The 27,321-nt window shown below is 39.6% G+C and overlaps 1 protein-coding gene and 1 long non-coding RNA gene across 3 annotated transcripts in view; both read right to left on the bottom strand.

Moving 5' to 3' along the window:
- si:ch211-253b8.5 (dysbindin) overlaps nt 1-899 on the bottom strand; it is a 55,495-nt gene extending 54,596 nt beyond the window's left edge. The window contains exon 1 of the mRNA XM_039735371.1: nt 594-899. Coding sequence (XP_039591305.1) covers nt 594-636 — 43 coding nt within the window. The 5' untranslated portion in view covers nt 637-899. The remainder of the gene's footprint in view (nt 1-593) is intronic.
- Nucleotides 900-16,359: 15,460 nt separating this feature from the next.
- On the bottom strand, nt 16,360-25,912 carry LOC120515169. 2 transcript variants are annotated; one of them, XR_005630612.1, is made up of 3 exons: nt 25,608-25,912; nt 23,293-23,380; nt 16,360-18,644 (listed from the first exon to the last, which is right to left on the bottom strand). It is a non-coding gene; the product is annotated as an uncharacterized LOC120515169 (long non-coding RNA). The 2 variants fall into 2 exon arrangements; XR_005630611.1 differs by lacking the exon at nt 25,608-25,912 and adding an exon at nt 23,746-24,134.
- Nucleotides 25,913-27,321: the final 1,409 nt, after the last annotated feature.

Below are 27,321 nucleotides of genomic sequence, written 5' to 3'. Positions count from 1 at the left end.
TCTGTTTAGTTTCACTTAGCATCAGTGAATGAATGATAAGCAGGCCTACCAGTTTCAGAAAGTGTTCATGCCTTGTCCTGACTTTTCCACCTACCTCCAGTCACTGGTCTTATGGTGTGATTTCCATTCACCCCTCTTTGTAATTTTTCCAGTCTCAAGTTGTTGCTTTCTAACAATACTTGTTTTATTAAAAGAAACTATTAAAGCCAGAAAGTGGGCCAAGTCAATCTGTTAAACCAATCAACAAGGATCCCAAAACACTCATCAGAAGAAGGCAAATCTGAGTACTGCAGCTCCCTGGCCTCTAGTTCACCTTCTCTTTTAAATGAACCCTGTAACACGATTCACTGAGGAGCTTTACAACTTAAAATCTGGCTCTGGCATCAACAGCCAAACATCTCACTCTCAGCTGACAGAGAGATTCTCTTTTCAGCTTCCTGGAAAGGCTTCACAACACTGCAAAAACTCTGGGTTTCTTACATTAAACAGGCCATCATTTAGGAGGTGATAGGTCAGCCTCCTTGTGACTGATGCCCTCTGGGCCAGCCTGAGATCTCCTCTGTAAATATCAAATCAGATATAGCAGTACTTACAAGGCATCCGCTTGCTGTGGCTGTTTGATCCTGGAGAGGACATGACTTCTCCAAGTCGCTGCTCTCCACTGAACTCAGAAGAAAGACACCAGCAGGTCGATTCAAGGAGTCAGAGTTTCAGGACCAGTGCATCTTCTGAAGCATGTGCTAAGGTGAGCTAACCTGATCCTCTGGCCGCTGACTTTTCCCTTGCTCAGGTCTGGGAGAATTAGCAGTAAGCGGCTCGGCTAGGAAAAGCCTCCCTTCTGAGAGCGCAGCTCGAGCCAAGTGGACACACGCAGGGGAAGGGCTGCTCTCTCTGTGTGTGTGTGTGTGTGTGTGTATGTGTGTGGGGCGGAGGAAGATTTTTACGTAAGGCTGCGCAAGATCAAAAGCTGCCAGAGAATGATGATGGGAGAGAGAAGGAAAAGGAAAAGAGAGAGAGAGAGAGAGAGAAAGAGAAAGTGATGGATATGTGCTACTGGGTCAGACCATTAATGCTGTTGGGAAAAAATGCAATAGTCAGGGAGGAGTATGCAGTTCCTGAACCAAATTAAATGCAGCCCATTCATCATTTTGTCATCCTTATTAAGACCCAGCATTCTAGTAAGCATTCACTTCTTGTCAAACGCGTAGGTTGAATAAAAAAAAAAAATGAAAACTGCAGCAACAACTGAAGACAACAAAGTACAACAAATTTTCTGATTCAAGTTGAGTTTCCTCAGTACCCTGCCAAAAATGCATTCCTCCTAACTAATTTAGGATATGCAATTAGATTTTTGTCTGCAGCATTCTGATTTAAAAGAGGAAGCATTTAGTATTATTAGATGTTGATTTCAGTAAACACTGCTAGCAGCCACCAACATTACAGAATTTTCTGGTGAAAGCAGGAGTCAGACTCAGATGAGGCAGCAGTCCAAACCTTTCAGTCACTCATACCAACTTAAAGCTGATAGTTAACCAAATACAGACGCCCAGGAGGACCAGAGGAGGGCTTGTGCCTCCTCCATACCGCGAGGGGGCGTCCGTCCTGGTTATGTTGGGGGCCTTGGGTACAGGGCTTGGAAGCCCAGCCCTGTAGGGATCCGTGGCCACCGCCAGGCGGCGGCCCAGTGCCTGAGTGTGGCGGAAGTGCTGGGGGGAAGACGACAGGGGACACCCGGACGGCTTCCGGGTGCGCAACCGGCACTTCCGCCAGGTTCCCATTTAAGGGGCCGTCTCCCTCCAGTCAGCAGTGGATGTCGGGTGGAAGTGGACAGAGCTGGAGTAAGGACTGGAGGCGGCCAGGAAAGAGAGGCACGAGAAACTGTGTGGCCTGGACATTGGGGAATCGGTGCTGGAGGAACTGGGGTTTGTGAGTGCACATAATTGTACATAATAGTGTAAAATAAACAGTGTGTGGTTTAACAACGATGTCCGTCTGTCTGTGTCCGGGGCCCAGTTCACAGTGGCATAGTCGTTTGGATGGTCCGTCTGGTACAAGACGGGGACCTGCTTTAATATCAAGTCTGTCTGTGTCCGGGGCCCAGTTCACAATGCATATTTGCAAAGCAGAAGGTACCCAGAGTTCTTGGATAACATCCACACCAACATGGGGAGAGCATGCTGACTCCACATTGACAGTGACCTGAGTAGTAATTACACCTAGGTCTATGAAGTGTGCAGTGTCACAGTGCCATCCTTTGGCTGCCATCACTTGTTTCAATTACAGTTAGGTGTTGTGCTGATTACCAGTAGGAACTGTTATCAGTGTTTACTTTGTCCCTTATTTACTAATCAATAATCCTTCATCATGCACAGCTAATATGTAGCTGGGATCATTGAGTACTGATTTGTATATTAAGTTATATGTCTGCTTTTCTGATTCACCAGTCTGTCAGTGTCAGTGTTCCGTGAAGAACAAACCCTGGTGCATGAGTCCAATATCATTAATTATTATTTTCACTGTTTACTGATCTTTGATTTATGTTTTCAGAGACAAGTTTTTCCATTCAGGGTAACTTAAATCATTAATTATTGGTTACGTGTACACTGACATGCTTGTCTAGTAAGCATTAGCTGTCAATTAACCGTAAACAGAGTTTTTGTATGTCTGATTAACGTCAGACACAGATCCGAGAGTTTAATGCCTTTAGGTTAGGCACTGGTTAACCTGTCCATTATCATTACACATTTAGGTATAATTTGCTTGTGAATGACTTTCAGGATCAGGATTTCAGATAATCAGACACAAATTCTTGTCTTTTGTGGAAATGTACTTATTAGAACCATGCATTCTTTAATAATTTGTCATTATGAACAATACTATAACACACTGTTAATGAAACTAGGGTTCAGGGATTCAGTAAAAGACACAATGCCTGTGAACTAACATTCACATTCCAGCAGGGGAAAATAAAAGAATAGATCATAGTTGCTTAAACCTTTAAAATCTCTGCACAAAAGACCTCATTAAAGGACAGAAACTGTACCTGGGCTATTATCTTTCTGGTTTACTGTATATTACTGACAGTAATGTAAAGAGAGTAAAAAAAATATGAGAAATTTCTAGATGAAATAAACGTGAATGGAGAGAAAAAACTAAGAGGGCAGAAAAAACAATTTAGAACTATTTATAACACCTATACTCCCACCTAGGAATATGAGTTCATGGTTGAAAAACAATGACGTCACGATTTTATGACACACTGAGCCACAAAATGGCACTCATGAAGGTGTTCTGTAGTTTCCTTGGAAATCATGATGAAGCTTTAGTTTTTCTGATACTAATGCAACAGCTTTAATACTAAGATCATGATAATAATAACAATATTTAAAGTAGTTGGAGCAGAGGAAGAAGAAAAACATAATAAGGTAGGATATTGTGCTAAGCTGAATGTAACTGTTGCCAATTTGCAACATCATCAAGAATAATATTGTAACGACTGCCAAGATGGAAAGACCAAGGCAGACACACCAAATGAGAGTAAAGCCTGGTATCAGGCACGTTTATTAAATAAAAAATGATCTACAGTTGTACATTCAGAAGAATCATCTTCCTGCCGTTATGACCACAGGAAATACCTTGTAAAGTAAGAGTTATTTATTGTTATTTATTCTTGCATTGTTTCTGAAGTCACATTTACTCTTCCAGTGTTCCCTATCATCTTTCAGAGTGACAAGACATGCCTGTTTCCGTGCTCTCCCCTTATCTTCTGCAATACTCTATTTATCCAATGCCGTGGGAATCTCTGCCTGCTTTCTTGAGCCTTGAGGAGCTTGGAAAGTGTAACCTGAATATTTTAGGCCTCAGTGGACCTCTGTGACATTTAGCTGTCAATCACCTATCCTGCCCCTTCCATCTTCACAGTGATATTCTGGCTACAACAAAACAAGGTGTGTGTTGATGCTGGGATATCACTTGTGATTAACATTTGCATGCTCATCCACTTTTGGGGCAATGATCATTACATTGTTTTGCCTGAATGCAGCTGGATTTAACATTACCTCAGTCACACAGAGTCATAAGGAAATTAAGTGTGTATTACCTCATGCATTGTAAGGGCATCCAAAGTTTGGTGAAAAATTTGAGAAATGCTTGGTTGTGAAACAACCAAATTCTTTGCTATTGCAAAGCTGTACTTTTAACATAAGGTTACCAACATTTTTATTTTGGATGATAGTGTGTGGCTTCTCCATGTAGATGGAGCAATTACATAATGTACACAATTTGTTGCAAATGTTTCACCTTCTCTGTCAGATTTACAGTATGTCTTTTTACCAGTTCATTGTTATCCAGAATATCCAAAGTATTCAGCCTTTCCAGGGATGAACGTCCTGATCTCTGCTTGAACGCCATCTTCTAGAAGCTCCTAGCCAGTTAGGACAGCTCACAAGCTCTCCTACAGTTCATTCTGATGAAGTTAGGATTACCTTCCTAAATTAGGAACATTGGCAAAATGCTTTTATACAGCGGGGAAAATAAGTTTTGAACACGTTAACATCCCTGTGTTAGGATATAGCGGGTTGGATAATGACTGACTGACACGTCAACGTTTTTCTAAGTATATATATTTCTATTGGGGTTACACACATGAAATTTACACCAGATTTCGGTAACAACACAAGTAATCCACATATACAAAGAAATCACAACAAATAAGTCCATAAATGAAGTTATCTATAATAATAAAAGGCAAAGCCCTCACTGACTGACTGACTGACTCACTCACTCATCATACGTCCATAGCCTGCAGCTCGGTCACTGTGTGAGGCGGCGTTGGGTTCCCCATCCTAACGCCTCCCACGTTGTTGGCTGCCTGCCTATATAAGGCTATCCGTCGCTACAGTCTCTACATTCCCTTCCTTGCTTCGCCATGGGATTCACGTCTCCCTGCTGATAACTACAGCCTTTTTATTTAATCCATGGCTTCTCCGCTGTTTTATTGGTCGTTCATTACGATTATAGTTATTGTGTAGGTATTTTAGACTTACTTTACATTGTTCAGGTACCCATTTCCTTTATCATTCCAACCGTACCCCCATTAACATGTCTATCGAGGTGATCACCATCGATCAAAGAAATGTCACTTACCGAGTGGTTTCCATGCCCGGAGATGACACCTGCCTTTTCCATTCTCTGTGTTACATATTGCACGGCCATATCAGGCTCACTCTTGAGGAACATTGTGTCTTATGTATTGAATGACTGGGACAGGTTCAAGGTGTGGACTGATGGTACAGGAGATAGTTATACTACACAGGAGCACTATAAGAGTTAAATGCTTAAGCCCTTCACCTATGCATCTGCATGTGAGTTGATGGCTGCCGCTGAATTGTTCGGTTGTCGCTTTCAAGTGTATCGAAATGGCCAAATATTTTACACCTTTCGACAACCGCCAATGCCTCTTAAACATCTTAGATTCACAGGTGACGATTTCAGTAGTGGACACTTTGATGTTTATGAATGTTTAAACTCTCAAAAGCTAGATGCAAAGTTATTGATGAAACCGGTTGTATGCTTACAATGCTTGACAGATGCCGAATGTCACTTCAACACAACAAGTCCTGCAAATACTGTTGTAATTGAAACAAACCATGAAACTCAAACCGATTATGACAGCAGCAATCTAAGCTGTGAGATTTGAAACAAGATTACTGTTCACATGGCCAACTGTACGTTGCATGCTCAAAAGTAAGCTCAGCGCACAGCTTGGTCATATTACAACCGGAGGGCCGAACACAATGTGGTATACAAAGAGATCTTTAACAAATAATTATTGGTATATTTTCCCTCAGTTTAAAAAGGTTGAATTTTCTTCTTAATAAAACTTTTAAGGTACTACTTTGCTGCTGCAAAGTGCGGGTATTTTGCTAGTCTATACTAATAAAAGGCAAAGCCCTCACTGACTGACTGACTGACTGACTCACTCACTCACTCACTCACTCACTGACTCATCACTAATTCTCCAACTTCCCGTGTAGGTAGAAGGCTGAAATTTGGTAGGCTCATTCCTTACAGCTTACTTACAAAAGTTAAGCAGGTTTCATTTAGAAATTCTACGTGTAACGGTCATAACGGTCGACAACGTCTGCCATGTTAAACTTTCTTATTTATGGCCTCATCTTCACGAAATTTTGTAGGCAGCTTCCCTGCGCTAACCGAAACCGATGTACATACTTATTTCAGTGGTATGACGCCACTGTCGGCTGCCATATTGAACTTTCCAACAGTCTTTGTTACCTATGGGCCCATCTTCAAGAAATTTGGTACCTGGGTTCCCAACGCTAACTGAATCCAACTTACGTACATATATACGTCCATAGCCTGCAGCGCGGTCGCCATGTGAGGTGGCGTTGGGTCCCCCATCCCCACACCTCCCATGTTGTTGGCTGCCTGCCTATATAAGGCCATCCGTCGCTCCTGTCTCTTCATTCCCTTCCTTGCTTCGCCACGGGATTCACGTCTCCTTGCTGATAACTGCAGCCTTTTTATTTAGTCCACGGCTTCTCCGCTGCTTCATTGTTCGTTTATTACGATTATAGTTATTGTACAGGTATTTTAGACTTAGTTTACATTGTTCAGGTACCCATTTCCTTTATCGTTCCAGCCGTACCCCCAATAACATGTCTATCGAGGTGATCACCATCAATCAAAGAACTGTTGCTTACCGAGTGGTTTCCATGCCTGGAGATGCCGCCTGCCTTTTCCATTCTGTGTGTTACATATTGCATGGCCATATCAGGCTCAATCTTGATATCCGGAGGAACATTGTGTCTTATGTATTGAATGACTGGGACAGGTTCAAGGTGTGGACTGATGACGGTACAGGAGATAATTATACTACACAGGAGCACTAGAAGAGTGAAATGCTTAAGCCCTTCACCTATAGTTCTGCAAGTGAGTTGAAGGCTGCCGCTGAATTGTTCGGTTGTCGCTTTCAAGTGTATCGAAATGGCCAAATATTTTACACCTTTCGACAACCGCCAATGCCTCTTAAACATCTTAGATTCACAGGTGACGATTTCAGTAGTGGACACTTTGATGTTTATGAATGTTTAAACTCTCAAAAGCTGGATGTGAAGTTATTGATGTAACCGGTTGTATGCTTACAACACTTGACAGATGCCAAATGTCACTTCAACACAACAAGTCCTGAAAATACTGTCGTAATTGAAACAAACCATGAAACTCAAACCGATTATAACAGCAGCAATCCAAATTGTGAGATTTGAGACAAGATTGTTTTTCACATGGCCAACTATACGTTGCATGCTCAAGAGTAAGCTCAGCGCACAGCTTGGTCATATTACAACCGGAGGGCCGAACTGACAACGTGGCATACAAAGAGATCCTTAACAAATAATTACTGGTATATTTTCCCTCAGTTTAAAAAGGTTTACTTTTCTTCTTAATAAAAATTTCAAGGCAGTACTTTGCCACTGTGAAACACGGGTATTTTGCTAGTGTGTAATATATTGGAATGACACAGGGAAAAAGTATTGAACACATGAAGAAAAGGAAGTGCAAAAAGGCATGGAAAGCCAAGAAACAAGTTGAGATCTGTGAGTATTTAGAAAGCAATTCTGCCCGCTATCAGTGCAAATTAACATCAGCTGGTTTAGTCCTAATTGATGGCCTATGAAAAGGTTTCTCATTACCAAGGTGTCACACAAGAATCATCTCATGATGGATAAAAGCACAGAGCTCTCTCAAGACCTTCGCAACCTTATTGTTGCAAAACATACTTGTGGCTTTGGTGACAGACGTATTTCTAAGCTTCTGAATATTCCAGTGAGCAACATTGGGGCCATAATCCAGAAGTGGAAAGAACATCATTTCACCATAAACCGGTTATGACCAAGTGCTCCTCGCAAGATTTCTGACAAAGGATTTAAAAGAATAATCAGAAGAGTTGTCCAAGAGCCAAGGACCACTCACAGAGAGCTTCAGAAAGACCTGGAATTAGCAAGTACAGTTGTTTCAAAGAAAACAATAAGCAGTGCACTCAACCGCCATGGCCTCTACATACACTCACCATGCAAGACTCCACTGCTGAAGGAAAAGCATGTTGAAGCTCATTTAAAGTTTACTGCACAACATTTGGACAAGCCAATGAAATACTGGGAGAATACAGTCTGGTCAGATGAGACCAAAATTGAATTCTTTTGATGTCATTGTACACACCATGTTTGGAGGAGAAATGGCACTGCACATCACCCCCAAAATACTCCAAAATACTGGCAGACTTCATATAATTGAAGGAAGGATACATGGAGAAATGTACTAGGATATTCTTGATAAGAATCTGCTCCCACCTACCAGGATGCTGTAGAAGAAATGAGGGTGGACATTTCAGCAAGACAATGATCCCAAACACACAACCAAGGAAGCTCTCAATTGGCTGCAAGAATGGCCCGGTCAATCACCTGACTTGAATCCAATTGAAAATCTATGGAAAGAACTGAAGATCAGAGTTCATAGTAGAGGCCCCCAGAACCTTCAAGATCTGAAGACAGTTTGTGTGGAAGAATGGTCCAAAATCACAACTGAGCAATGCATGCAACTAGCCATCTTGAAGCTGTCATTACCACCAAATACTTTTCTACTAAGTATTAAATACATTTCAGTAAGCGTGTTCAATACTTATTCCCTGCGTCATTCCACTTTATTACACATAACTTAATTTATGGACTTATTTGTATGTGTGGATTACTTGGGTTATTACCGACATCTGGTGTAAATTTCATTTCAATAGCCCCATTAGGAATATACTGTATTTACTTGAAAAATGTTGATGCGTTCAATACTTATTTTCCCCGCTGTATATCAACTCTGCTAGCTGTGCGGAGAAGTAGTGCTTCCTGACAGTCTTGACAGTGTCCTACTGTGACAAGCTAAGAATACAGAATCTCTCTAGTCTCACACAGTGGAGGTCTTCATACAGGTTTACAAAATTCTGAAAGATATTAATAAAGCTGATCTAGTAGAATTCACATACTAAACAGGGAATCAAAGACTAAAGAATACCCAGGAAATTAACAATAAATGAAATAAAGTTGGAACAGGGGACCTGCATTTTTAACATGCCATTTGGCTGCCTTCACTGCTTTCTGGTTATATGAAGCATATTGAAAAAAATCCCCACAGTGCCTCTTACTGTATAAATAGTCACAAGCACGTTTATGCTTACAAAATCTGCTTAAGAAAAGCTTAAGAAAACACTGTTGAAATAACACGTGCTGAGTTCTGCTCACTTTGAGCTGGTGCTGGTCATCCGAAAACAGAGGGCAATGAATGAGGACTGACCAAAGAGTGATGTTTTTGACAACTGTTTTTGACATTTTTTTAAAAATATTACTAGTGTGTCCTTCAGAGCTCACTGCTGGACATCCAATACCAGGAGACGAGCTGTGGTCAGCCACCCCTCTGGTGTCGGAAAAGAGCTACAAAATTAAAAGACTGTTAAATAATCTTCTTGCTTGTTAAAAAGCTAGCTAAGAAAGTCTTTTGACAGACAGGCAAGTAGAATTAATTTTATGTAATTAATTACACAAAAACATAACTTTAATGTTACGGATTTCCACAGCTTTTTAGGAAAGCAAGTCTTATTTTTTTGTTTCATGGAGATAGAACAGCCTCTCTTGGACATCTCTTCTTTAATAATTTATGCTCCTTCATCCCTAGTATAAATTTTACCCTCAGGGTGGCTGGAGCTCTTTTTGGTGTGGTAATGAGATAAAAGCAAATAAATAAGATGAAAAGCAGTCCTCTCTCTTGACGTATGAAGAAATCAAAGCACAGAGGTTGATTCTGCAAGTACTATATGTGAGACCTCCCAGACACACTTTCCCTTTAAAAATAGTGCTTCATTTCTTTGAATTTTATCTAAATTTCTTGAATAAAGGAGACAAAAACTTAAAAGTATAAATTTCCATATGTTTTTGGCATTAAGATGCACTGGCTCTTCAGAAGCCTTCCTGGGCCTTGCATTTTAAACACTCAAACAAACTTGCACTCAGCTCTTATTTACTGTTATCTGTTGAAATATTCAGTAGTGTGGCCCTGCCTTGTGAAAATGGCTGTCAACAATATCTTGCAAAAATGGAGAAAGCAGAGTTCATATGACTGTGTCCCTGAACTAATGTGACATATTTCTGTAAAACAGAAAATGTAAAATTATTAATAGTGCTAATCTTCTCAGAGGCTATTTAAAAAAAAAACCTTATATGAATCTAAATGTACAGTATGTTGTCATTATAAAAATGGCCCTGAAACAACAGAATATATCTTTTTCTACACAATACAGTGACTGTGATTAGCTAGATTGCTGCCTGTGTGCAGTTTACACATCTCTCTTGTGTCATTGCAGGTTTTCCTCAGAGAATGCACTTTCTTCTCACTTTTCCAGGGTTTGGGAGTGACTGGACATTAACTTGGAGTGTGTGATTAGAATCCTATTCAGGGCTGGTTTGTGCTCTTAGCCTAATGCTGCAGCGTGTGCATTGATATTGACTTAATTCGTTTGGTGGCCTCAGAATACTGTTGTCTCAAGGAAAAACAACATAGTATGATGTACATTAGCTTTGAGTTCATAAATCCTAAGTCATGACTACAATATAAGCAACTTGTTTCCATAGCTGTCACATTTTGGAAGAAGCACTGATTTCGTTAACTAGATTGATCAATATCTTGTAGAGTGCATGACTTGGAGTTACCTTTGTTATCAAGGCAACCTAGGGTTGCATCACATTTTCACTTCAATCTAAGCAGCCATCATAAGAGAGTCTAGAGATGGATTAAAAGAAAACTCCATCTTTCACAATGGCAGCTATCTTAAAATACTATAGTGGCTTCAAATCTGGATACATGATCTTTTTATGTCCACATAACGTTTTCTCCAATATAAAACAAATCAGTTTGAAACAGTCCACATGGTACTTTTATGTAAATTACACTTTAATGATACCGCAGGACCAACTGTACTATACAAAAATATGCAATCAAGTACATTAACTTATAGCAGGGGTGTCCATCTCAGATACTGGAGGGCCAGAGGACAGGGTTTTCTTCCTGGAATTTTCTTAATCACTGACCAATTTCTGCTGTTAATCGACTTCTTTTCCCTTCATTTTAATTACCTATTTCTTTTCAGATTCAGTCCTCAGAACTGCTACTTTTTTCTTTAAATGGCAGCCAAACAAAAATAAGATGTGAAGAGAGCAAACAGATGGCCAGCTAAACCAGGGCTTCAAACTATAACAAGTTTCTTAATTATTCTCTTTGTTAACCAAACCCATTACGTAATTCCATGGCTTGCTGCAGCTCTCATTATGTCACACTAGACATTTCTGAAACTGTTTATTTTCTGTTTTCTAAGATCACCTTCAACATGTTTTGTGGACCAGAGCAGCTCAACAGTATTGAGTCCTTCACCTTTCTTTATTTTCAAAAATTGTATAATGGAAACAGGTCAGATGGTCAATGTGCTAGCTCCTTCTGCATCTAATTTTAATTTAATTAAGGGGTCTGAGTCTTAAAAATAAGTTAATTAGCAGCAAAAACTGGTTCTAAATAAAAAAAAGTGGCTAGAATGAATACCTGAATCCACTGAGGCCCTACAGAGTTCAAGTTGGACTCCTCTTACTTATATAATATTAGGGGGTTCCCCCCACTCACTTTGCTCACCAACCCCCCCGGCCTGCGCTATATGCCAGCCACTATACATCTCTACTGCTCGCGTTGTGAAAAGGGGGGCTGAAAGCACCCCAAGGAGACACAGTCGCTCCTCCGAAAACCCCACTTAAACAATGATACAATGGGAAACAAATAGTTTTTTTTTACCTCCTCTTTGTTCGATCAGCTGCTAGCTTGCAGCTGCTGCCATGCTGCGTGATCTGCATCTCATGCAGCGCTTCAAACATTTAAAAGCCTGTACAGCAGCTGTCTTTGTCATCTATCCATCCATCCATCCATTATCCCACCCGCTATATCCTAACTACAGGGTCACGGGGTTCTGTTGGAGCCAATCCCATCCAACACAGTGCACACGGCAGGAAACAAACCCTGGGCAGAGCGCCAGCCCACCGCACTTTGTCATCTACTCTTTGTCTTTTATTTTCGGCATAGGGCATGGTTAAATCACTTGGCACAAAGTCTCGTCTGACAGGACGTGAGTTCTTGATATTTTTTAGTTTATAAATTAAAAACAAAATAAGAATCTGAAAATCTAACATCACATTAAAGTTCAATAAATTCTGAAAAGAATGATACCAAACATATATATGTAGGTTTTAAAATAAGCCCAATTTAAAGCATGACATAAAAACGTCACATAAAATCGTTGCACAAAATTGTTGCACTTTTAGCCTTAAGATTTTATATATAGAGAGTGTATATATATATATGTATATATATATATATATATTTGGTTAAGAATTGCTGGTTGCCAACTTTCAGATCTCATGATTTGTTTTCATTCTTATGAAGTTTGTTAATTCTTTGACCCTGCTTGCGTTTTTGCTTTGGCTTCTGGGATGGTGATTACAACATCTCCCACACAGAACACAAAGCCAGCTTTATATATTTTTATGAAAAGTCTTACTCAGTGGTAACAACTGACATTATTATATTTTCAATAAACACTTCTTTTAATCTGCCATGGTTTTAACCTTATTACCATAATCAGCATGTGAATTTTTTTTTCTCGACTAATTTTCTGTTTTTACCAAGCATAGGATAACTTAAAATATAGTCTAGAAAAAAATATATACTGTATGTGCATATTATATATATTATTTTTGGGAATCTTGTAAAGAAGAGTAATTCAATTGTAAAGGAAGAGTAATGCTAAAGAAAAGTAATTAAATGGTAAAGGAAAATGTTACGTTTGCTAATAAATGTATGTGGGAGCCTCACCACAGGCACATAACTTTACGTCTATATGCTGATCTTACACGTTTCTCCAGTTCATCAGTGGCTCTCCTCCTATCTGGTCACACTTCCTGTTCAAGATAATATTTATCTTAAGATCAGATTGTTTAACATCCCTTTGTGGTGACCTTCAAAACTCCACAGCTCATCTCGTTTAAAATTTCAGTTGTAGTCAAGTGCTACTCATCATTTATCTTCACTGAATCAAAATTTCTGCCAGACTAACTTTCAAAATTGTGTCGTTGGCTTACAGGACTGCTTCAGCATCGCAATATCAGGATACCATATGTTTCTACCTTTACCCCTGACACCTACAAATAATGCTTGTGTTAAAGGGCAATAAAACTGTTTTCTGCTGCTTCTCTGCTTAGGGTCTACAGTGATCAGAATTATGGAATTACTGTAGATCTGGAAGAAACATCTGAAAACTCATATATTTATCTGTTTATATATTTAATGTAGCCTTGCAATTTTTGCAATATCCAGCCAATTGTTCACTTTTAATATTATATCTACTGTTTACAACACTAAGTTGTTTTTGTTATAAACATATACCCAAAGAACATTTTGTTGATATCAAAAATGTTAAATTTGGATTAAGCACTTATTTATGATGTGCAAGGGTAGGGCAGCTGACAAAAGTACAGAAGGAGAAATGAAGAGAAATGCAGCGTTACGCACAAACACAAAAAGTAATTCCCCTGCTGCAGGCCAGCTCCAGTTTCTCAGAAACCTGATTCCTCTGAGCAGTCAGCTCCAATTGATTTAATGTGAAAGCCAACATCCACAACCAACAGCCAAGCAGGGAAATGCTATTGTGTAAAAAAAAAAAAAAAATCTCAGCCATCTTGTGGATACGGTTTCTCTTTCAGTCTTTAAGAGCCAATTTGATTCCAATTTGACGGAGTTTAAGCTTGCCAAGAAATACCTACTGGATTCTGAAAAGGAGAATGACAATAAGTAGTCTACCACACGCATTTAGGAAACTCAACAGACCTCCAGACTCATGGTCTGCTTTATAACATGACTATAAAGTAGCCTGCATCTGAGATTGAGAGTTTCACTGTAGTGATGCCAAGCTATGCTTCTTTTTAGATGCCTCAAATTTGAAATATTTCTGAAAATTTCAAAAAAGCATAAAACAAACAATATCTTTGTGATTCCAAGCTAATATGTACTGAAAGATCAATCAATCAGTTAAACTTTTATTTATATAGAACCTTTCAAGCAACTCAAAATGCAATTCAAAGTGCTTTACAAGTGATTAACACAATATTGATTGTTTAAAACGGATTTATAAATGAAATGTATTCATAGTAAAATAAATGTTAATAAGGTAAATAATAAGAAATTTAAAATTTTAAAACAAGTATAAACACCAAAACCACAAAGACATTAATTCTTTCAGGACTGATGTTAATGTTTGTCGAAATTCAGGGGTAGAGGATGGTAATTGGCTATAAATTGCAACAAAACTCGCCCTTATTTTTTAGTTCAACACTTTTTTAGAAGGAAAGTTAAGTAGCTTTGTTGATTTAACTTCAATTCCCTGCTCGTTCATGAGTAGCAAAGACAAAACCTCTAAAATGTCATCAGTGTTTGGCATGAGACTAAAGCGGATGTGCAAGTTTAAATACTCCGTGGACGTTTTGCTTATTAGCGTTGAATCAGACTCTGACTTGTCGGACTTGGAGTTTGATGCAAGTGATCAGGAGATGGATATCGAAAACGAAAGAGAGGCACCAGCATCAGCTGATCAGTCCCCAGCTGATAGTGGTGTTGTGTATCGCATTTCCCTGGGAGGACCACCACTTATATGATAACAAGAGGTACAAACCATATTGCGTCAAACTGCGACTGCCCCTGAAGCCCACTTGCTGTGTGAAGACAGCCAGGCAGCCAGCCCACTGTGCATTCCTGCTGGTCATCGAGACACCCAGGCACAGCCACTGTTGCCAGAGATGCCGAACAGGCACCAACAGCAGCCACAGCTTTTAGCAACAGACATTTTAAGTTGATTTATGTGTGAAACCAGTGCATTGTGTGCTTTTCAGAAAACCAAACTTTTTGGAGAAAAATATTGAGCCCTCAAAGAGTTAAGGCATGAGAAAGACATTGGTCTTTACCAAAATAATTATTCAGTTAACACAATACTGCAGAATGACAACAGGCTGATCGCATATAGTAATATTAAATCCATCAGTCCACCTAACCCTGCTATATATGGGCTTAATTGCACAGACCCAAAATTTCCCGATTCTTTCACTCCAAAAAAGTTCTCACTTCTGTCTCTCTTCCACATTTGTCTCCAATGTCGTGCCACCTTTGCTTGCTTCCAGCGAGCTTCTTTTTAGCTTTATTAACTGAAAGCTCAAACTGACCTGGAATTTCAGAAGTAACACAGAAACATAGTGGACTACCCTACTGTGGGAATTGCTGGTAGTTCAGCATTTCTGTTAAGGGGTCACACAACCAGAACTGTGCCCAGCTTGACTACATTTGCCAGGGGACAGCAGAATCAGAGCAGATTCTCCTGAAGACGATGCCCGGTTGCCAACTAGCAGTATGAATGATGTAGCTTGGTCTACATGGAGGCTTTCAGTATGGCCCACAAGGCTTGGGAACATTAAAATAAAATAATCAACAAAAAAATCACACAGCTACACGCAGTGCCCTTCATAATATTTGGAACAAAGTCAAGTTTCTCCTCGAGTTATCCCTCTGCTCCACAGTTTAAAAATACAAATCAAACAATTCAGATGTGATTAAAGTGCACATTGCAGACTTTTATTTAAGCATACATTTCAGTCGCACTCTGTATTAACACTATATACAGTATATGGTCCCCACATTTCAGGGCACCATAATAACAACAGTTATTTATATAGCACATTTTCATACAAATGATGTAGCTCAAAGTGCTTTACAAGATGAAGAAAGAAATGTTTATGAAAAAAAGAAGATTAGGCAATACTAAGTAACAAAGAATAAAGTAAGGTCCGATGGCCAAGAGGACAGAAAAAACAAATAAAAAAAAAAATCAAGCGGGCTGGAGAGAAAAAAAAAAAAAACAAAATCTGCATGGGTTCCGAGGCCCTGAGACCACCCAGCCCCCAGTGTAATGTTTAGGGCAATCGTCATCACGGGCGTTTGTGGTGACTCTGGTGTGTTTCATTCCTTCATTAGTGTAGCCATAAGATACTTAAGCTTGCTTCTACCCTTTGGGGTCTGTAGTTGCCATTGTTCAACATGAGGGCAAGAGCTGTGCCAATGACAATCAAAGTCTAAAAAAACAAGAATAGAACCATTAGAGGCATCGGTAAAACCTTAGGATTACCTAAATCAACTGTATAGGGTATCATTATGAAGAAAGAATGCACTGGTGAGCTCAGTAATTACAAAGGGGCTGGCAGGCCAAGGAAGACCTCCAATGCTGAACACAGAAGAATCCTAACTATGGTAAAGAAAAAGCCCCAAACACCTGTCCGACAGATCATACACAGTCTTCAGGAGGCAGCTGTGGATTTGGCAGAGACCACTATGCACAGAAGACTTCGTGAACAGAAATGCAGAGGCCACAATGCAAGGTGCAAACCACTAGGTAGCCACAAAGACAGGATGGCCAGATTCTAGTTTGCAAAAAAAAGGTGCTTAAAAGAGCCTGCAGAATTCAGTAAAAAGGTCTTGTAGGCAGAGAAGACAAACATTAATCTGTATCAGAGTGATGGCAAAAAGCAGAGCAAAGAGATGAAAAGGAACTGTTCAAGATCCACACTAAATCATCTTTTAAACACGGTGGTGGTTGGGTTGACATGCCTTGGGCGTATATGACTGTCCCCAGTACTTGCACACTTATCTTAATTAATGATGTAACTGTTGACAGCAGTTGCACGAAGAATTCTGATGTATAAAGAAACATCTTATTATTTCTATGTAGTGTGACTGAAATGTACGCACATACTTTTAAATTAATGTCTGCAATGTGCACTTTAATTATGTCTGAATTGTTTGATTTGTAATTTTAAACTGTGGAGGAGAGGGGTAAATGAAGCAAAAATGTATCTTTGCCCCAAACATTATGGAGGGCACTGTATATGAATACGAGGACCGAGCTCATTACTGTTATTCACAGCAGTACAAACAGTAGCAGGGCTGCAACCAAGAAGTGTCTCTCTCATTATGGGATTCATTAGCTCCTTCTGGTTCTGGGACTGAGGTTAAGTTAGATGGAGCCCTAATATAAGGGAAAGTAACATTTGTTTAGTGCAGACCCTGCTACTTAAAAGCAAATTCATGATTGCATCCACTATAAATATGTTAATAGGTATTATTCACATTTTTGAGAGTCCCTGTAGAAAGAGTATGAATGCTACACTCAAAATCTTATAAAGGTTCTGAGATAGTTTTTATAATTTGAGAGGTGTCACTGACATCAAAACATAATGGGGCAGTGTGACTAGAGACTACTCCCTAAAGACATCTCAAAGAAACCATTTAATTAAGAAATGTGTTCTGATTTGCACAGGATAATCTGCTTTGTTCCAAAAGCTCATTATGTGCCCTTCACCTATTAACGTTTGTCTTTGATTTTTGAATTTAAGAGCATTACTGCTAACCTGGGGATGACTTTACAGAAAAAAAATGGTTCTTATCTGATTTCAGTTAGAGGCTTTTGGAGTCTGATTTTTGAATATAATAGAACCATATGAATGCTCTCTTAAAATACATAAGGGGTAGAGATATTCTTGACACTAAAAGCAACATAATGCTGCTAATAATTTCTGCCTGTGAATGAGTTATTGCACTGAGATAATTAACTTGGGAAATACATTACTTTTTCCAATTAAACAACCGAAAAGCAAATGATTGTATTCATTTGAATTTCTTGAGTGCATTTCTTTATTATGAGTTGGCACAGAATCTTCTGATCTTTAGATCCTTTACTGTGCCTATGTGACTGAGAGAATGTTACTTATACAGAAACCCAAGAAACTACAGTTAATTTCCTAGTGACATTTGCTCTTACTGAAGTCAAACAAAGAACAAAGGGTTAGGAATGAAAAATACCATTTCAGGGTCATCAAATGTTGCCTAGTTAAAATGAACTCCATGGCAATTGTTAGGATCGTTAGGAGTTATGATTGTGTCTGTGTATGTAGGACAAGAGGGCTTTCTGATGCTGCTAGCAATAGGCTTTCTCACACACTGTACTTTGGATTTTTTCTTCCCATGTTGAAGCCATTTAGTTCTCTGCATACAATAAAGACCCTCTGACTAGTGCCTGTAACATTATTTGTCAGTGACATTTCTTTATAATGCTGTGGAGATGTCTTCAGTTCCCAACTGTTTTGGATAGTGTAATAAAGAGACAACAAGATCATAAAGATTTGGGGTTTTCCGGCCCCGTATACTGTACAGTTTTGAAATCAGGTCAGTGATATTGCTTTCCAGCGTTACAACAGACAAATGAAAATGGTGGAAGGGAACAATTTATGGAGTGGGACCGGAAACAGGCAGATGGAATGCTGGGAAGGAACCGAGGTGGCGTATGGGAATCATGACGTCATCAGAAGTGGACCAGAGGAAGGGATAGAATGCGTAAGTGGCAGCGCGTGGTTAGGGAGTCCAGGTGAAATCAAGGCAGCGTTGTTTCTGTTTTTCTGTGGAGATAAAGAAAGAGAGATTAGTACCCCACCTTTGTCCCCTGTCACGATATACTATGCTGCTCGTTGGGTCATTATGCGGCTCCCTATACGCGCGTGCTTGTATTTGTGAGTTAAACACTATTCTTAATACACTTACTTTCAAAGGTAAACAAAAGTAGTTTGTGGAACCCACTGTGACAGCTATACCTGAAAGAATTCTAACTTCATCTTAAATATAAACTCAGAAAAATGTTACAAAAAGTATCAGTGGCTACAAAAGCCCTTTCTCACCAACAAACCACCACAGGTTGTATCTGCTGCTAGCCTTACACAATCCTATATGGACTGTGCTAATCAACCTTGTAAATATGCAATCACGATACTGTAGGCCTTCGTTGGCTGGTAGAGAAGCCTCCAATCTGACACATCCATGCAATGGCCCCTGCATTTGAGGAGTCCCATGCTGCGCTCTACCACTGAGTGCACAAACCCATGTGTGGAACTGTAGCACCTCTCCTCTGCATCCTGGGTGTCAGGGAAAAGCATAAGGAACCAGGATCTGAGCAGGTGTCTACTGTCACCTGGCACATGTAAGGACATGATTGCTGTTAGAATAAACATATGAAAAGCTGAGGATTCAGTCAGTCAGTTCAAGCCATCAGTCACATACAGCACCATCAGTAAGTCGTGTGCCAAAGCAACTTCATCTCAAAATAAATGAATCAAAGATTTACCCAGAACACCAAACCCAAGTGTTTGCCAGTCATCACAGATGATTTGTGCATTAATGGAATATCACTGCTAAACAAAAGCAGCTTCATTCTCACTAGGTGCACGTTTTGCAAAATGAGTGCAGTGAACTGCCTTGATTATATTAAGAAAACGGGGCACTGTGGCCAATTGCCTTTTACTGTTGTCAGCTTTTTTTTTCTTTTGTTGACAAAAACACGTTTTGTGCATGTACACCGACACCGTATGGAAGCTGAATGGAGCACCTTGTCAGCTGGTTCATGGCTTCCACATTTTGGGCATGAAGGAGCTGGAATTTGGCTGAGAATTTCCTCACCTGTCAGTTATTTCCCTAAGAAGTGATACCAAATAGCTAGGTGGAGTGGTGGCTCTGAGGCTAGGGATCTGCACTGGCAATCGGAAGGTTGCCAGTTTGAATCCCGTAAATGCCAATAGGGACTCTGCTCTGTTGGGCCCTTGAGCAAGGCCCTTAATCTGCAATTGTTGAGCGCTTTGAGTAGTGAGAAAAGCGCTATATACTGTAAATGCAAAGAATTGTTATTAAATAGCCGATATAAACTGACAAAAAAACAACAACCTTCTTCAGTGCATATACACAGCTTTAGCCCTCCTAAAAGAAAATGAAAGTGGAGTCTGCCACCACTTAACCACTTCTGAGGTTTAAAATATTTCTCATGCCAACGGACAGTATAATAATAATGGCTCGGTGATTAGTACTATTATACCCGCGAGTCAGGCTGGTTTGTCTTTATTTCCCTACTTAATTGAGGATATTGTCATTTCCCAGTTTCTCCAAAACATTGCATATACAAGGGTCAGAGTTACCCTAAATATATGCAAGTTCTCCCATCAAGTTTTCTTTTATAAATCCTGTGTTTTGTGTAGAAAGTTATGTATGCACATTTAGGCCTCTTTTTGCTTGTGCATACCTTTTGTAAACCTGACAACAGGTCTAGCGCTTTCCTTAAAAAGTCTAGTGTTAAAGAAATTCTGAATCATTACAATGTGCAGATAATGCAGCTGTGAAGTTGTTTTCAGTGTAACAGAAGTACTGGTAAGTTCATGTTTACTCAAGTGTTCACTTTATTCATTTATTCTGCTTAAAGAGTGACAACTGTATAATACCTTTCTTTTTACAATCATTTTTAGATTTTGTTTTCTTTTCTTTTTTTTTACTTTTACAGTTAACTTATCTCCACCAGCAGGAGAGGTGAGTTGGTGAACAAGCAGCCTGCAATTGCACCTTTCCCACCATTTGACTGACTTACACTGTTTGGCCATGAAGAGAGACTTTCAGATGATTAAAGAGGAAAAGCTCCGGTTTCCTCCCACAATCCAAAGACATGCAGGTTAGGTGGATTGGCGATTCTAAATTGGCCCTAGTGTGTGCTTGGTGTGTGGGTGTGTTTGTGTGTGTCCTGCGGTGGGTTGGCACCCTGCCCAGGGTTGGTTCCTGCCTTGTGCCCTGTGTTGGCTGGGATTGGCTCCAGCAGACCCCCGTGACCCTGTGTTCGGATTCAGCGGGTTAGACCATGGATGGATGGATGGATGCAAAATATAAGAATTGAAGTAATCTCTCTCAAGGTAAATTTGACCCAGTAAACTAATCTGTAATTGACATCACACCGATTTTTTTTTTCTCTACGAGTCTGCAAATTCGATAATGCATTCAGTGAAGGATTTTGAAATCTAAAAAATTTGTACAGCAAGCTGTATTAAAGATATCAAAATAAAAAATGAAACTTTCTGAACAAGTAGTCTCTCAGATTTCAAGAAAACTGGTACAGTGGGAGTAGAATTGTTTTAAGCAGACAGACATGTGCAACCACAGTAAGTGCTTTTAGCATTATATACAAATACCCCTAAAAATCAAAAAATACAAAATCACTATATGAAAGTTTCAATGCATAACTTAAATAAATAAGTTAAAGTAAGAATTATTAACTTTAGTATTATACACAATCATTTCCAATTAATTGAACCAGAAAAAAATGCATTGGCAACAAACAGCATATGTTCGTTTTCACGTCTGTTTTGTAGTTATGAAAACATTCCACCAACTTCACTTTATTTCAGTGTTGCGACTGTTCTAATTTTTTTTATGACCTTAGGATCAACTTTGAAAAAGGTGCCTTATAACCCAAAGTGAATTAGTCCAAAACACTGTTTGCTTCTTTGCTAAAAGATAGTTTTATGATCCACTGCTTAATTTAAGTACAATGTCACATTTTGCCACTTGCCATGGGTTGGTACTAGAGTAGTACCTGACACTGGAATAACCCTTAAAAAGCCAGAAAGTGACTTAGAAATTCACACTCTTTGTAGGGTCTTCGTCTACATCAAAAATACTTGTAGATAGTGAGGAATCACTAGAGGGCAGCAGATGCAGTATTTCTTCTTCTTTCGGCCGCTCCCGTTAGGGGTTGACACAGCGGATCATCTTCTTCCATATCTTTTTGTCCCCTCCACCTTGTTCTGTTACACCCATCACCTTCATGTACTCCCTCACCGTATCCATAAACCTTCTCTTAGGTCTTCCTCTTTTCCTCTTCCCTGGCAGCTCTATCCTTAACATCCTTGTCCCAATATACCCAGCATCTCTCCTCTGCACATGTCCAAACCAACGCAATCTCGTCTCCCTGACTTTGTCTCCCAACCATCCAACCTGAGTTGACCCTCTAATGTCCTCATTCCTAATCCTGTCCATCCTCATCACACCCAATGCAATTCTTAGCCTCTTAAACTCTGCTACTATTACTGCAAAATTCCCCCATAAAGAGAAGACTCCAGGAACACCACAGATAGTTAACAGAACATGGAAGGTTAGAAGAAAGCCAATAAACCCCTTATTGGAGGTTGCCTCTCTACTCAAGACAGTGAGGCCATAAGGACCTGGTGGGAGTTTCAGTATGGCACATGGCAGCAAACAGAACTTATTTTGGATATGTGATGGTGCTGTCCTAAATAATGACACGGCAGGCATGAAGATACCTTGCAGTCATGGTAATTTAAATGAAAATGGACTTAACGGACTCCAAGGTAAGTTGGTGGGTGTGTTATATTGGTGTGTCTTGTAGCTTCAGAAAGCTGTTTTATTTGGTACTTTGCATTCCCCTTTTATATTCCCTTCCTTGTAGGGCTGGGCGATATTACCTATTACTAATTTCATGGTATGCTAAGGCTATTTCATGATACAGTATGTAAGATATATCTCAGTATTTAGAAATCTCCTCTAAAGCACTTTGTAAATGCTGATTTAATCTGATTCATACATTCACACCAATACAATGATTCTAGTAGTCCCTACAAGCTACAACATACAGTGCATCCGGAAAATATTCACAGCGCATCACTTTTTCCACATTTTGTTTTGTTACAGCCTTATGCCAAAATGGATTAAATTCATTTAAAAAAAAAAAAAAACTGAGAAATCACATGTACATAAGTATTCACAGCCTTTGCTCAATCCTTTGTCGATGCACTTTTGGCAGCAATTACAGCCCCAAGTCTTTTTGAATATGATGCCACAAGCTTGTCACAACTATCCTTGGCCAGTTTCGCCCATCAAGCTGTATCATTATCAGTCTCATCATTTTGCATCGTTTGTTATAATACACCAAAACTGCATCTTTCAGTGATATGCTTCAGAAAAGTTTTTAAGTGTCTCAAGCAATGCATAAGAACACTTCACATGATTTCCACAGCCTTCCAATCAATCTCCCCACATCACCACTTTCCCTGCGGGATGCTTGTGGCCAAACTCCCTGTCACACAGGAGACAGTAGTAGGTGCGGAGTTTGGCTGGGACGGTACACCTGTCACATCATAACGTAGATGTCATAAGGTGAGCTCAGGAATGAAAAAAAAAACCTCCCCTGGAGCAGAAGGGCAAAAGCTCTTTTAGCCTACTCACACTTATCAAAACACATTAAGCATCTATTGTTTGGAGATGTTCCCATGCTGAAGTAAAACTGGAATCCTTTCCATTCTCTTCTTGAAATCTATGAGAAAAAAACAACAACAAAAAATTTACTGTAACTTGCACAACTAGTTTAACGAGACAGCCGTATGTTATGTGCATAGTCTAATAGAGCGAAGGCTGGTATTCCAGCCAGTCGGGTTATGACAGCAGAAAGCTTTAGCGGCCTTTCAAGAATATGCCTCTATGGCAGCGGACAATAAAATTTACAAAGTAGAGTAGTGTGACAGATATGTGCAGGGCGTTATTCGGGCCAGCAGGGTCATGACAAAAGATAGGCAGGCCATGACATCGGCCTTTCAGGTATATACCACTATGCAGCTGACCCAAGAATGGGGCTACCGGGTTCAAAGGGTTAAAAAAAATTATTCAACAATTTGTACTTACGTAGAATAAGCTGCGATGCATTGAGTGTATTCAAAGTATTCCCCAGCATCCTTGTTTTACTATTTAGGAATTTTCTTTGTACTACTCCTGCTATGGAGAGACTGCTAGTGGACTTTCTACTATTACAATTCTAAAAGCTCTAGTTATGTTGGTCAGTTTGCTGTGTTTTTCAAGGATGCCATCAGGTAGGAAACTCATCAGGCACCAGGACCATCTGACCATCTTTTTAGAGGGGATGGGGTTGAATGAAATGCCGTAAGGTGGCTGATCATATCTGGAATAATGGTAAATAAAGAATGAAATAATTAACATATTAATTTGTAGCCCAAACATGAACAACCTTCTTAAAGGGAAAAGTATTCAGTGAACAGACCAGCATTGAACCATGATAAGACAGCCAAAACACCAAACCAAAATGAAGAATAAAATACAAACTGAGAAACTGAGCAATTCAAAACCAAAATAAACCAAAAACCAAAATGCTAAACTAAAAATGTTTGTTTTGGTAGCAGATTTTACCCCTGTCGCAATAGGTCTTTCATTTTCCAAACAAGTCAAGGGTCAGACATTTTCTTTTGTGTTCCGGTACTAGTGGATGCTTGATGAAATTACATGTCATGTGACTTCCATGTTAGTACTAGTAGTAATGAGTGAACCCCACTGAATTTGTTTCGCCTGAAATCCGGCGAAAATGTGGGAATGTATCCTGAGCTATTACAGTAGGTGTTATCTCAGTGCTAACCATGGGGCCACCATACCTTTCTGAGATAAAATGACATGTATACTCTGCATCGCTCATACTCACTGAGTTCTTTAACTCTCTCTGTGTCTCCCAAGCTCCAATCACTATGACTAACTAAAATTAGCAGAGCCTGAGAAACAAGGTGTCATGAATTGGGAGTACCCTAACAGAAATGTCTCAAAAACTTTAGCAAACAGATTCACAAGTGGAACATTTGACTTGAAAAAAGAGGCAAACAAAGAATGGTTATAAAATAGATCTATATGCTCAGTTGTACAAATACGCTGCAAGGAGCACAAAAGCCCCCAGATTAGCTGCTTGAATAACATAGGTAATCCCTGCAGACTAGTTCCAAAAACGTGAATCCAGAAAGTGAAGTGAAAAACAGATAAACTATAAATCCATGATAGCATAATAATCACAAGAACTAATCAAAACCACTAAGCACATTCAATGAACCCCAAGGGACTGCTTGTTTCCTTAGCCTTTATAGGATTGACAGCAGTCCCCTAATGGAGATGAGCAAGTGGCTCCACCACTTGGGAAACCACCCACAAAAATATGAAACTTGGTAACACTGGCATGGATATATAGAAACAACATCATACACAAAATTCACAAAAAACAGAATTATGCATATAAATAATAAAAGTAGCAATATTAACATAGCTGCTGTGGGCTGGCAGGGATTGGCTCCAGCAGACCCCCGTGACCCTGTAGTTAGGATATAGCGGGTTGGATAATGGATGGATATTAACATAGACAAAACAATCAAAAATGGACAAAAAACACATAAAACAGGAATATGAGCCCTAGCCAGGGGAGCAACCCAGGTTGAAACATAATGACAAGAGATCAGCACTGTATAGGTGGTGGTCAGTCCCTGTCACTACCCAACCCATGGTTCATAGTGAGGAGCATAACATGCTTAATCTCCCTGCAAAGATACAACATAAAATGAATCTATACAGAACAACAAACTGTTCTCATTATATTCTCATTATGGCCAGTTAATGTATTATCCAAATTAGAATAATGCAAATTGTTTTGTTTGTTTTTCCTACTGATCAATCAGTGATATCTTGCAAGAGTATACGAGTATATGCCATAAATTACTTACGTATGCACAAAGCAGATCGGGCAGCTCCATAAAATGTGGTACAGTACACTTACAGTACACATTCGTGAAAGTTCTGGGAGTGCATGATTCAAATCAGCAGGTAGCACAGATGTCAGTGGCATCCCCATCCAATATGGCTGCTGCTGCTCTATAATGTCAAGCTGGCCTTGCAAGGCGTCATTAAGTGCTGAAAAAAAAAACAGTTAATCAAAATCAGCCATATGGTGAATTTTCAGGCACTGCTGCCATAAACAATATTGCTGCACACATAGATCATGATGCAAAACTAACAATAAAAATTGACAAAAAAAAACAACTGCAACAAGTCCAAAAGTTATACAAAATTACTCAGGACACTGACTAACAAGTTCCTGACAGAAGGCACCATAAACTTAATGGCTGCTATAAGGCACAAAGTTCAGGCTAAAAATATATCAAACTATACTGTCCTTTTTGTAGAGTAGACCTTTAGGCATTAACAGGAAAGGTTATCCAGTGTTAGAAATTAAACATCCATTTATATTTCTGTCTGCCTAAATTGTCATTGGCAAGTGCAGCCTTGAGTTCTGATAACCACACAACTTATACACAGGGGTTTCCCACCACTTGTATAATCTGATTCCACCAAGTACTTTACTATAGCAAATTCTATTTGATCTACAGTGAAGCATATTGCAAAGCATGACACAGGCCCAGAGTGGAGTTTGCATGTTCTCCCCGTGTCTGCGTGGGTTTCCTCCCACAGTCCAAAGACATGCAGGTTAGGTGGATTGGCAATTCTAAATTGGCCCTAGTGTGTGTTTGTGTGTGTCCTGCGGTGGGTTGGCACCCTGCTTGGGATTGGTTCCTGCCTTATGCCCTGTGTTGGCTGGGATTGGCTCCAGCAGATCACCGTGACCCTGTGTTCGGATTCAGCAGGTTGGAAGATGGATGACACAGGCCCTCCACTTTTAGGGACATGCAATGGCAGGTAATTAGGGGGCAAAACCGACTTCACTGTTAGAGTGACATCTAGCATGAGCCTCTCTTTTCTAGCCTTGTTAGGTCTGGGAGAAAACTTGAGTTCTTCGCTTTCCTGTCAGAAAATCTTTTGTGATTTTAGTTTTGTATATGTGTTTTTGCTTGTAGAGTTAATGCATGTCTCTGTTGACACTTTGCCTGTCATTAATTATATTGCTTCCCATCCAGTTGTCTGGGTATATATGGTCACAAGACTTGTTAGACGAGCTAATGTAATTCAATTCAGAGTGCAATATGGGAGTTTGAAATAAAACCAATACAATAACTTCTCTTTCTGCCAGATAGACTTTCCGGTTTTCCAAAGGGTATGTTTTGCCAGTCTGATCGCCTTCTGGGTGTGGACCCTTCACATTCCAATCTTTCGCTGACAGTGCACACTTGCTTATTTCAGATGTTTCTCATTCATTCATTTTTACATGTAGCAAGGGTCAGTGTGGCTTCTTTACTTGCCTTATTTCTTTTAAGACAAAAAGTGAGTTCCTGATATACTGAGAGGAAAGCAAATGAAATTGCATCCATATTGCTTTAGGTGCATCCTTTGCATTTCTTCAAGGACTACAGTTAGGTCCATAAATATTTGGACAGAGACAACTTTTTTCTAATTTTGGTTCTGTACATTACCACAATGAATTTGAAATGAAACAACTCAGATGCAGTAGAAGTGTAGACTTTCAGCTTTAATTCAGTGGGTTGA

This window comes from Polypterus senegalus, chromosome 14, assembly GCF_016835505.1.
Source record: "Polypterus senegalus isolate Bchr_013 chromosome 14, ASM1683550v1, whole genome shotgun sequence".
Classification (NCBI taxonomy): domain Eukaryota; kingdom Metazoa; phylum Chordata; class Cladistia; order Polypteriformes; family Polypteridae; genus Polypterus; species Polypterus senegalus.
Note: the sequence above shows the minus strand (reverse complement) of the source record. Positions and strands in the feature narration are given on the sequence as shown.